Raw genomic sequence first — 12,159 nt, 5'->3', positions numbered from 1 at the left:
ACTGCAAAATATGCCAGGCACTAAAAACGCCATAAGAGCTGCCCCGTCGTCAAAAGCACACGTTTAGCCGAGACCAGTTTGGCTCAATGGATAGAGCATCGGCTTGGGGACTGAAGGGTCCCAGGTTCGATTCCGGTCAAGGGCATGTACCTTGGTTGCAGGCATATCCCCAGTAGGGGCTGTGCAAGAGGCAGCTGATTGATGACTCGTTCTCATCGATGTTTCTAACTCTCTATCTCTCTCCCTCTCTGTAAAAAATCAATAAAATATATATTTTTTTAAAATTTAAAAATAAAAAATAAATTTTAAAAAGCACACGTTTAACCCTGGCTAGTGTGTTCAGGGTTAGAGCACCATCTCACGCACAAAAGAATTGTGGGTGTAATTCCTAGGTCAAGGGCATGTACCTGGGTTGCAGGTTTGATCCCCAGCCCTGATAAGGTGTGTTCAGAAGACAACCAATTCTTGTGTCTCTCTCACAATGATATCTGTCCCCCCACCCCCACTCTCTCTAAAAATAAATAAATAAATAAATAAATAAATAAATAAATAAATATCAATGCAAAAAATATCCTCTGGTGAGGATTAACAAAACAAAACAACAAAAAGCCTATGTTTATTCTGAAAGGAGGAATAGTAATTTCAACACAGCACGGGATGTACTGTGAAAGGATGGACACAGGACACAGGGACCATAAAAAGACAGCGCCTACCCTAACCTCAGCTTTGGCAAATCGACACAAAAGCAGCATCACATACAAAAACCAAGAGGCAAAGGCAACGTCACAGCTGAAGCACAGCCTGTGAGGATAGAGGGATGAAGACAGTTACTGTGGACCAGACTGCAGGAAGGGTCTGTATGACATTCCCAAACTTTGTCACTCTGTCCTGAGGGCACAGGGAGACATTAAAGCACATCTAAATGAAGGTCATGTGATCTGATTGGCAGTCTGGGTCACTTAAGCCCCAATGTGAACAGGAGATGCAAAGGGACAAGACTGAGCAGAGGATTCATTGCCACAGTGAGAACCCAGACGAGACAAGAAAATGACCTCCCCTAATAAGGCAGTGACAGCAAAGGGAGGGAGAAATGAAGGACCTGGGGAGGCGCTCAGGTGAAGCACAGAACTGGAGGAGGCACGAGGGGTATTAGCGCAGGAGCACTGGAGAATGTCTGCCTGGAGGGGTGAATCCATGCAGATAACCCTCTCCTGTGGGACATCAGGTAGAGATCCCTGTGCAGGCCACTGGCCATGGGCCTGCACTGTCGAGGTCAAGTCCTAGGCTACCGAGCAAAGCTTTCGAGAAGAGGACTGGCAAGATCAGACTGTGGTTTGGTAATCAACAGTAAAGAGTCAGTGAGAGAAGCCGCGAGGCTGGAGGAGATCCCTCAGAGAGAATATGCAGAGGAAAGGTGGGCCACAGCCCTAGCCGCTTTGGCTCAGTGGATAGATTTGGCTTGCAGACTGAAGGGTCCCGGGTTCAATTCCAGACAAAGGCACATGCCTGGATTGCGGGCTCTATCACCAGTAGAGTGTGCAGGAGGCAGCCAATCGATGATTTTCTCTCATCATTGATGTTTCTCTCTCCCTCTCCCTTCGTCTCTGAAATCCATAAAAAAATAAATAAATAAATAAAAATAAAAAATAAATTAGAAAAAGGTGAGCCAAAGAAGGAAAGCTGGAGGATGACTAACCATGTCGAGAGGGAGGAGGAAGACCAGAGGGGAAGGTGCGTTGTCATGAAGACGATGGAAGCGATTTCTCTGGGTAAAAGATAAACAGTACCGAGGCCTGCGAAAAACACCCAAAGAAAATTCGAAGGCAACTTGTTAACTCCTGGGCAGAAAGTGCTGAGGGTCCTCGGTCGGGCAGTCATGTGGAGAAGCTGGAGCAGATTAAGCAAACCCTCTCCAGAGAGATCAACCCAGCCTTACAGCAGTGAAGCTGTCACAGAAATCTTTCACACCATCAAATATGAAAACGACTACTAAATGGCACTTTCCGATGATAAATACAAATACGAACAACATAGCTAGCACACATGCAAAAGTAAGTTCCATGTTTGCCGAAGGTTACTAAAGCAAAGTAACTAATGCAAAATTAAGAACCAGCTTGTTAAAGACAAGCTCCCGTTCCTACTGTGGGATGGCCTAACCCACACATTCTGTCGCGAGACAGACTAATAATCTACCATCTCTAAGTGACAAGGACAAACAATATGGGCCTGACTGAAAAAGCCTCTAGTCTTCCAGGGTTTGCAAAGATTTTCACCTTAAGTCAGAGATAGCCTGGTTCACTGGGATGGGTTTGGCTCTGAACAAAACTAAACAATCAACACCTATTTCCCTCTGACCTACAGGAATCCTGTTTATGAAACAGCAAAGCAGTGATTTTTAGCTGTTTCCTGACCATCCCCCAGAGCGGCTGGCCCACTGCTGCCGGGGGTCCTGGAGGAGACGCAGCTGCTCTCTTATCTGTCAGGGGCTCTCGGCCTCAGTGCGCATGGGCCCGCTAGTTACTGACTGGCAGGTCTGGGTCGGACCTGAGAACGGCAGTTCAAACAGGTTTCCACGTGATGCTAATCTAACTACAGCATTAGTATTCTGAGAAAGATACGCCTTCAAAGAGAAACAGGGTTCCACTACTAAAAGCAACATTTTATAAACCTCCAGGCAGAAATTGAATAATTAAATGATGGACTAGCTCAATCGAGATTAGAGGTGGAGTAAGAACACAGAAACGTTAGAAGTATCAAAAGCAAGCATGAAGTGTGAGTATCACTGTAATAGTCTTGGTGAAGCAGACAACTTGAGAAGGAGTCAGGTAAGATAAATATTTTTTAAATCAACAATTTAGTTAACCTACAGACTCTCAGGGTTCCGCAGGAGGTCCCCCCAAATTTCAAGGTAAATATGCTAATATGAATTTCTAGATCATTCTCCTAATTCCACAGTTATAACTTAGTAGGGTTGTATAGGAAGGAAATAAAAACGTACAACTGTTAAGATCTGAAAATTGCCAAACTAAACCAAAACAGAGGGAGTAAATCCTAATTGGGTGGAGGTAGGAGAAAAAATGTACATCAATTTCTTTGCATCTTAAAAAAAGTTAAGATTATGCGGAATCCTTAAAAATCCAAAGCCACGGTGCTCACTAATGACAATATTATAGACACTTCATACTCTTTCTATTGTGACTAAGTCAACCATCTTCTCTCCCACTCCGGCCAGAGACGCGTTTTTGCCTAGGCATGTATTAAGTAGACTGTATTATTAAAAACTTCCTGTGATAGCTCATAACTGAGAATCTATTTTGATATGAGAGCACATAAATCTTTGGCTTGACGGTTCATTAGAAGTAGTCATCCACCTACCAAGATAGATACAACCAAAGCCACCTTGGCCAATGGGCAATCCTAGTTTCCACTCCTTTTTTGCCAAGTCGGTGATTACCTCCCCAGCTGCAAATTGTTCTGCAAGACGTCTCTTAGCGGGGCCCTGTCTTCCAGCTTGAGCTGCTTTTACACGAGGCATTTTCACTAAAATATAAAACAAAGCAACAGTTAATATTATAATCCCAGAAGTTTCCTAAACATTCCCCACAAAGGAAAGCTTCTGTGAATGACAGGTACTATTCAAATTCTTATTAACTCCAAAACTTTAAGAACATCTGTCCTAATTTATAATCCTCTTGGATTATCTCTTAATTTTGGAGAGAAAACAATGAATAAAATGAAATAGAGCAAAGCAGTGGTTTGGCCGGTTTGGCTCAGTGGTTAAAGCATCAGACTGCGGACCAGTTTCCAGGGTTCAATTCCAGTCAAGGGCACATACCTTGGTTGTAGCCTCTTTCCCAGCCCTGACCCTGGACAAAGCTCATGCAGAAGGCAACTAACCAATTGATGCAATTCTCTCACATCAATATTTTCCTCTGTCTTTCCCTCTCCCTAAGAATCAAAGGGGAAATATCCTCAGGTGAGTATTAACCAAAAAGAAAAAGAAGAAGAAGGAAAAAAAAAAAAGATCTATTCAATTACTTTCAAGAAAATATTTAAAGTTCTAATGATCTAATATATATAACTAAAAACGCTATTAAACACACAGAAAAATGCTCTATGAAGCTAAGGGGAAAGATGCATCCAATTAGTATGCACACTCTACCATAATGCAGGAAGTTCATAAAGGTCAATCCCAATGCGATCAGAGCACAGTGCGGAGACTGAAAACACAAGGGAAAGGGAACCGTTTTCTGTACTCAAAAAATAAAGATCACTGAAAGGGCCCACCACACGCTTAACGAAATTCAACCCAGAATAACCAACACTAAGACACACTTAATAAAACTACTAAACTTAACAGTGAAAGAAAATATTCTGAGCACCCAGGCCAAAAAAAATGATATTTTATATGGAAAATAAAATCAGATTGTCATCACTGACAGCAACACTTTATGGCGGGGGGGAAAAGTAATGTATTTAAGACTTGAAGATAGAAGACATAAGCCAAAGATTTTATACTCAGTTAAATTTCAACTATAAAGACTTCAAAGTGTTATCAAAATGGAAAAAGGGAATCAGAGCCTACTAGAGAACAAGCATCACATATCCAAAGTGACTAATGTAAGAACTGAAGTGAGCAGTAAACAGATATTTACTTGTAGAACAAACAAAGGCAATAAGGGAAAGAATAGAACACATAATGGCTATATGTTCTGACAATTCAGATATAGCACAACTATGAAAAATCAAGAGAACATATGCAAAAAAGTAATTATCCAGTAATCATATTGTGGTGATACTTGCTTTTGTTAACTAAGGCTATTGTATGCACAAATGTGGAATAATGCAAATGAGTAATTATGTGATATTTGAATTCTACCATACCCTTGGATCCTTAAAAATCAAGATTCAAAAATGGAAGAAAGAATACAGATGAAAGACAAAAAAGGTTAAAATGCTATGTATTTGGAAATATTCTTAATTCAGAAGTTATCTTATCTTTTACAAAAACCACACACACACACACACCTTTGAATTTCCTAACCCCATTCACACAAAAAGTTTGAAAACAAACCCAGTAGCAATGAGCACATGCCTGATACATAAATTGTATTCTTGAAATACTCGTACCAATTATTATGAAAAGAAAGCAGGCTGAAGAAAGGACTGCCTCAGGTCTGGAGATAAATACACAGATAGACTTGGAACACCTGTAGTTTCTAGATGTCAAGGAAACTATCAAAAACTACTAGCATTAGCTGGGACCGGTTTGGCTCAACGGATAGAGCGCAGGCTTGGGGACTGAAGGGCCCTGGGTTCGATTCCGGTCAAGGGCATGTACCTTGGTTGCGGGCATATCCCCAGTAGGGGGTGTGCAAGAGGCAGCTGATCGATGACTCTCTCTCATTGATGTTTCTAACTCTCTATCTCTCTCCCTTCCTCTCTGTACAAAAATCAATAAAATATATTTTTAAAAAAACAAAACTACTAGCATTATGTCAAATACGTCTAAGGCACATGTGTCAAACACAAGACCCGCGGGCCAAATCCGTTCCGCCAGGCCTTGCAATGTGGCCCGCACCGCGCTGTCATCACTGCACTCTGCTGCGTTTCCATCACAATGACAGTTTATGACTGTTCAGTAAACCATTCGGCCCACGATTTAGGCTGGATTTTAGATTTTGGCCCCTTCTCTGATTGAGTTCGACACCCCTAGTCTAAGGCGTCAACTTGAAAGATGTTCCCACTGACCAAAGATGGGCCAATCTGCGTCAATAAAGATACCACCACAATGGCTGGAGACATATAAAATAGGTCAACCCGGGAGTTTATAACAGTAAGAAACTCTAAGCAGTCACCTCTGAAGAATAATAGGAAACCACTCGATTTTGAAAAGTGGTAAATATAAATTGCACCAGCGGGTAACCCATAGAAGATGAGAAATTTCTTCTTACAGAAAAATTTCAGCTAATAAATGACTAAGAATGGTTTAAGTTAACACCATTCCTTCCTCTTAATGAATTAATGGATCTACACATTGAGCCTTGACAGCTATAAGCATCAAAATATAACAGGTAACCAGGCATTATATGCTTCTGATAAAAGAACACACCACTACCCATGAAGCAATCTTGCCAAAAGATAATTAAAAAATAAATAAGTCCTGGATCTGATCAAGCCTATCAATTCACAAGCTCTGAAGAGAAAATGATAAACTGTAAGACAGAAAAGCAATCTGCACAACCCTAACTGTGGAAATCTTACAATACACAGAATCCCATTTCTTCACTAAAGGAAAAAAAGAAGAGATGCAAGGGGGGGGGAAAAAGAAAAACTACATTTTAAAAGGCTTAAAAATAACATGCAGAACAAAATTAAATCAGGCAAATCTATGCACATTTGAGTGACAAGACAATAAAGGAAAGGAAATGACTGCCATAAAAGATAGAAGCTACATTGGAAAATCATAAGGAAGTTGTGAGTAGGATGAGGAACATAGCTGGTGAAGTTCTATTTCTTGATGTGGGTGGTAATGATAAAAGTGCCTTATAATTCATTAAGCCTGTATTTGTTTGGTAAGGTTTTCTGTATTGGTAGTTTGTGGTTATAACATTAAAAAAATACTGTCCTTATAGTTAACAATCGCCAAGGAAATCAAAACTAGAAATTTTTTCATATTCCAAAAGCTTATAGAGTCACACAAACCAAAAAAGGGAAGAAAGAAAAGATACCCTCCCGCCCCCCAAGTAAAAGCTGTCATTCATTTCCTGAGAACTGCGGGCAGCATTTTGCTTTTTAATTTAGAATCACTTCTTATACATTATATTTTAAAAATTAGCCCTTTGTATTGCGAATAGTCTTCCCAAATTCTTTGTCTTTGATACTGCAAATTTTGAGTTTTGGGATTATACATCATCCTTAGACCTCACCCAGTCAAATTACTTTTTTCAAGCATCTCCCATGTTTTCTTTCAGTTGTCTTATGGCTTCAAATTTTGCTAGTAAAATTCTGATCTGTCTACACTTACAGTGGCATTAGATATAAAGTAGAAATCCACCTTATTCCCGATTATCCAGAGACCCACAGTGTTCGAGACCTGAAACCAATGCAAGTAAACGAAGGACAAAGTTCGTATGAAGTGGTTCAATGTAGGTCCCAAATTACCCGCACCTCTGCACACAGAAAAGGAGAAAAATATACTTATTACTGAGCATTTGAAACCAGCGTGCTGCCTCGGTGAGACCCTCCCTGCCAGTGCGGCCCACTGCACAGGAATGGGAGGGCGTCAGTGAGGCCTTCCCGGGCAGCCGAGCTGGGCAGGGGCAGCCGCGCAGGGAGCCGGCGGCCAGGAACCTTTACGCCAAATGGCAGCTCTCCACAGCAAGAGCAGGACTCGGCAAGCTTCACTTTTCTTTTCTTTTCGTTTTTCACTATTTTCTTTTTGTTATTCTTTTTTGCATTGCTTTTTTTCCTTCTTTTTTCCTTAATATTTCATATTTCTCTTTCCTTTCTAATTTTATTTCCTTTCTTTTTTGTTTTTACACTTTTTTCCTAGTTTTCTTTTCCTAATCTTTGTTATTCTTTCCTTTCATACTTTTTCTTCTTTTATTCTTTTGTCTTTTATTATCCTTTCTTTCTTTTCCTTATTCTTTTTGTTGGTGGTGGTGGTATTGGGGTTTTGTTTTGTTCTGTCAGCACCTGTACAATGTATGTGACATGGTCAGAGTTGAGCCTCACAGTCAGCCACCCTGAGGGTCAATCCGAAACACGAACAGGCCAACAGCAATCAAGACCCAATTACCCACACACAAGGGACATTCCTAAGCATCCAGCTCTGGGTCCCACAGGACACCTGCTACGTAAGGCCACAAACGAACAGCAGGGATCACAGCAGAGCTATCTAATAACAGAAGCAAACAAAGAGACACCCAAAACAGGGAAGCAATGAAACAGGCCCCAAATGAAACACCAGAGGAATCTCCAGAAAAAGAGCTAAATGAAATGGAGGCAAGCAATTTATCAGATAGTGAGTTCAAAGTCATGGTTTGGAACTAAGAATTATAAGAAACGTAGGAACAAAACAGCATGAACAAGAAAACAAAAACCATGAATAAGAATATTGAAGAGCAGTATACCTAACATCTATAATAATAAAAGCTAATTAGACCAGACAACCTTCCTTCCAGATGAAGCAGGGCTGTGAGGGAAGCGTGGGTCCTGAATGCCTGCCAGCGGCCAGAGGGCAGCCCAGGTCCCGGTGCCAGAGGGAGTCCGGTGCCAGCAGCCGGGGAAAGGAAGGCCTGCTCTTGCACGAATTTCATGCATCAGGCCTCTGGTCAAGAATATATTGGAAGGAATTAAAAATAAACTGGATGAAGCAGAGTTTCGAATCAGTAATTTAAAAGACAAGGGGGAAAAAATTCCGGCAGGAAAAAAAAGAAAAAAACACTTGCAAATAACGAGGATACCATAAGGAAACTTTGGGACAACATGACACGTAATGAAAAGGAAAAAATGTTCACAGTATCTAATTCAAGAATCACAAACAGAGCAAAGAAAGGTGAATTTGCAGTTGGGAAGCAATAAACTAAACACATGCACAAGACGGGTGAATTGTACACATGTATGTAGTACAGCCGAGCAACAAACCCTGGGATCAGGACTCAGAACATCTCATCGCACCATGACGAGTCCTCTAGCCCTTTCCTGCCGACACCACTCACTCCCCTCCTGCAGCCACTGGCGGCGGGCAGGGGGCGCAGTGCCTTTGGAGAAGGCTGCTCTGCCGCTTAGCCGAGATCTGTGTCAGACCCAGTCCCTCTGCAGCCCCTCCCCTGCCCGTCTGACCTCCACTGGGCTTGGCAGCCCCTCTCATGTCCGGGCTCAGGGTCCCAGAAGTCTCCTTGTTTGGAGGACAGGAACTCTGTGTTTCTCAATCTACTTGTTCCTTTCAGGTGATTTCTGAAAAGAAAAAAGTAGAATTATTTGAAACCAGAAGTTCCTGCTCAAAAACCATAACATATAACATAACCATAGCATTTGCTTCAGTAAGTCAGTGAATTCTCTGAAGAGTTTAAAATATTAACTTGAATTAAACAACTGCATTAGTACATTATAGGCTTCTCATAATGAACCAACGACTTGCTATAAGATTTCTATTAAACAATACATCAGAGAGCACAAACCTCAAGCAAATTAAAATTTTCCGTGTAATTTTTGCCCACTTGGAGCAAAGAAAAGCCACTATTATGATGGCCAACCCAACAGAGAAGTTGCAAAGAAGAAGTTTACCTCACATACAATACACTACGTAACCCACCACCTCTTCCCCACGGAAATGAAATTCAGACACAAGTGAAAAGCACATCCACATGCACATCAACACCGCCCTTTGCTGGAACCGCTCACTGGTATACTCCTTATTAGCATATTCACCAAAATCTAATTGTAAACAGAGTAATTATGGTGGTAAAGTTATTAAATACACAAAGCAAGCTTGGAACTAGTATACATATTCAAATAGAAATTCAGTGGCAGATCAACTTTTATATCCGAAACAATGCCCTAATTAATAGTCAGCTCTGATAATAAAATGGTTCTTTTTCAGATAACGTTCCAAAAATATTGTGCTATGAATATTAAAATAAAGTTTTGTGAAGAGATTTTTAACGTTTTCCATTGCTATATTTATCACAATACGGTACTGTATGCAGACAACTGGCATCTTTCAAGTCCTGGATTCAAATTTGGAACAATTTCTTTTTTTAATCTTCTGCTGAAGAGATGAGTGTTTGGATGATTCAAACCGTTTTACGGGCACTTAATGAGCTCTATGAATTCCCCACAACCAAACTGGGAGACGGCAGAGCTGTGTAAAGCTGGGTACACACGGGATGCCTCGTCATAAATTTTCCCCCAAATAGGTATGCACTTCAGTTCCTCAGAGGGTCATGGATTTTCACGATGTTTTCCTGAAAGCCAGAAGCTCCTCTGATGCCTTCAAACTATGCAGCCCCTGTGACTCAGGCTACTCTGGCGCCCCTGGACTGCTCGCCATCCCGTTAGCACGGTACACATGGGCTTCTCTCCGCGCTTCACAGGATAAAGCTGTTTCTTGCCCTCCGCCTTCTACATTTACTGAAATCTTTCCGCACCCAAATATCTTTCTCAGTCAGATATGACCTCTGGTTTCAGCACTGTTCTTACCTCTTATTGCATTTGATAATATTCCGTTAATTTATAAGCGCCCTGAAAAAAGAACTATCTTACAGTACATTACACTTGGGAGGAATTTAAAAAATATGTAAAATTAGCCGTGACTGGTTTGGCTCAGTGGATAGAGCATAGGCCTGCCACCTGAAAGGTCCCAGGTTCGATTCCGGTCAAGGGCATGTACCTTGGTTGTGGGCACATCCCCAGTCAGGGGTGGGCAGGAGGCAGCTGATCTATGTTTCTCTCTCATGGGTATTTCTAACTCTCTACCCTCTCCCTTCCTCTCTGTAAAAGAAAAAGAAAGAAAAAAATCAATAAAATATTTTTTTTTTAATGTGTAAAATTAAACAGCAAAAGGTTACTTTTTCTCTTTGATTACCTGAAGTCTAACTTTGGCGGTAGCCACTCCTTTTAACCACTAAACAGAGAGTTACAGAATAAACTAAGAGGTTTTCTTTTATTCTTTTAACTTTACATATGCTACACTCCTCCTTACCCACCCCCAAAAAAACAAGTCTTCAGCGCCAAGCAGAAACAATTGATATTAGTGACAGATGGGCCAGGAAACATGCTAAGCATTTCTTACTCTAGGTTTCCTCAGCTCTATCTTCATAGCAATTTAGTTCACCAGGAAATTAAATATATGAACTCATTTACTCCAAAGGCACTTATAAAACCCCTCTGAAATATGTGCCAAAACTGGGTGATGGGCTGGAAATACAAATATGAATGAAATACTGCATTTGGACTCAGGAATCTAAACTAGCTTCATACAGAAACACCATCACACAGTTATAATTTCATATTATGTTGTCAACCTCACACAGGATCAATAAAAAGCTCTTCAGGTAAAGGATGCTTCTGAATCCTTGATAAAAAAACTATTTGTTAAAGACCGTTGCAGGGATTACAAAATCAAACTCTGTGAGTTTCATGGTGGGGAAAAGTGCCTCTTCCAGTGATGTAAATGTTTAAGATATTAAGAGCTATGAAACTCCTGTCTTCTCTTTTTCAATCAGTGCCACATGGTGCAGCGCAGACGTATAAACTCTGTTACACGTGACTACCCATCATGAGACACTGCCTCTCAGCCATGGCTGTCCATCATCATCACAACAGAACGGGAAGTAAGGCCTGCTTCCCCAGGGCCCGGCATCTGGACGTGTCAGTGCTACACGGGGGCCGAGGCACAGACTGGACCCCTCACTGACCCAGGTTCGGGTCCATCTGCCTTTCTTAAATAAGTCCTTCCCTCCAATGTAACGGCTCTATTACCTACCACTCCACCAGATTGGAGAATTTTAATAAAAGCCACCTCCAGTTAATTTTAGAAATTGGTAAAATATATAAATTAGTGAATGAATGACACAAGAAAAGTAAAAAAAAAATTGCCCTTTTCTCATCCTATTGCATCCCAAGCCAAAATCCTCATTTGTATTTCAAACTTATTTGTGATTAAAAAGTAATTATACATAGTTTGGTGTAAATGGCTTCCTGCCAAACTACAGTAAGTTAAAGAATAAAATCAAACAGGAGATAATCAGTCAACAAAGAACTTCAGCACCTATTTTGCTAAATTATATCAGGAACAATTTGAAAGCAATGCATCTAAAGACAATTCTCTTACAAATGAGCCAGCTAATCAGAAGTTGATCAATGCTTTTGATTAGTGCTAAGAGATCATCTGAAAATAAAATACTGAATCTTGAGTTTGCATAGCCACTTCAGAATAACATAAAAGGTCTTCACATATTTACTTCATTTTGTCCACACAAAATGGCAGAATAAGGATATCCACAAGAATAAAAAATATACTTATTACCAACACCATCCTCCCATATAATAAAAGCTAATATGCAAATTGTCCCCTCGGGCAGTCGTTTGACTGAGACTGGGAGTTCGACCGCTCGCTATGATGTACGCTGACCACCAGGGGGTGGCATGGAA

General features: G+C 40.9%; 1 protein-coding gene across 3 annotated transcripts in view; it reads right to left on the bottom strand.

The window, feature by feature from the left end:
* Positions 1-12,159, bottom strand: part of VRK1 (VRK serine/threonine kinase 1) — a 55,268-nt gene that overhangs the window by 30,257 nt on the left and 12,852 nt on the right. The window contains exons 2-3 of one of the 3 annotated variants that reach the window (XM_045575105.1): positions 8,848-8,961; positions 3,376-3,540 (exon numbers count right to left, since the gene is read on the bottom strand). The exons of 1 other annotated variant lie outside the window; for it this stretch is intronic. In XM_045575105.1, coding sequence (XP_045431061.1) covers positions 3,376-3,540; positions 8,848-8,875 — 193 coding nt within the window. In that variant the 5' untranslated portion in view covers positions 8,876-8,961. The remainder of the gene's footprint in view (positions 1-3,375; positions 3,541-8,847; positions 8,962-12,159) is intronic. One more of the 3 variants, XM_036420281.2, reaches the window with a different exon arrangement.

Source organism: Pipistrellus kuhlii, unplaced genomic scaffold (assembly GCF_014108245.1).
Source record: "Pipistrellus kuhlii isolate mPipKuh1 unplaced genomic scaffold, mPipKuh1.p scaffold_m20_p_65, whole genome shotgun sequence".
NCBI classification, from domain to species: domain Eukaryota; kingdom Metazoa; phylum Chordata; class Mammalia; order Chiroptera; family Vespertilionidae; genus Pipistrellus; species Pipistrellus kuhlii.
This window is presented reverse-complemented; position numbering and strand designations above follow the sequence as displayed.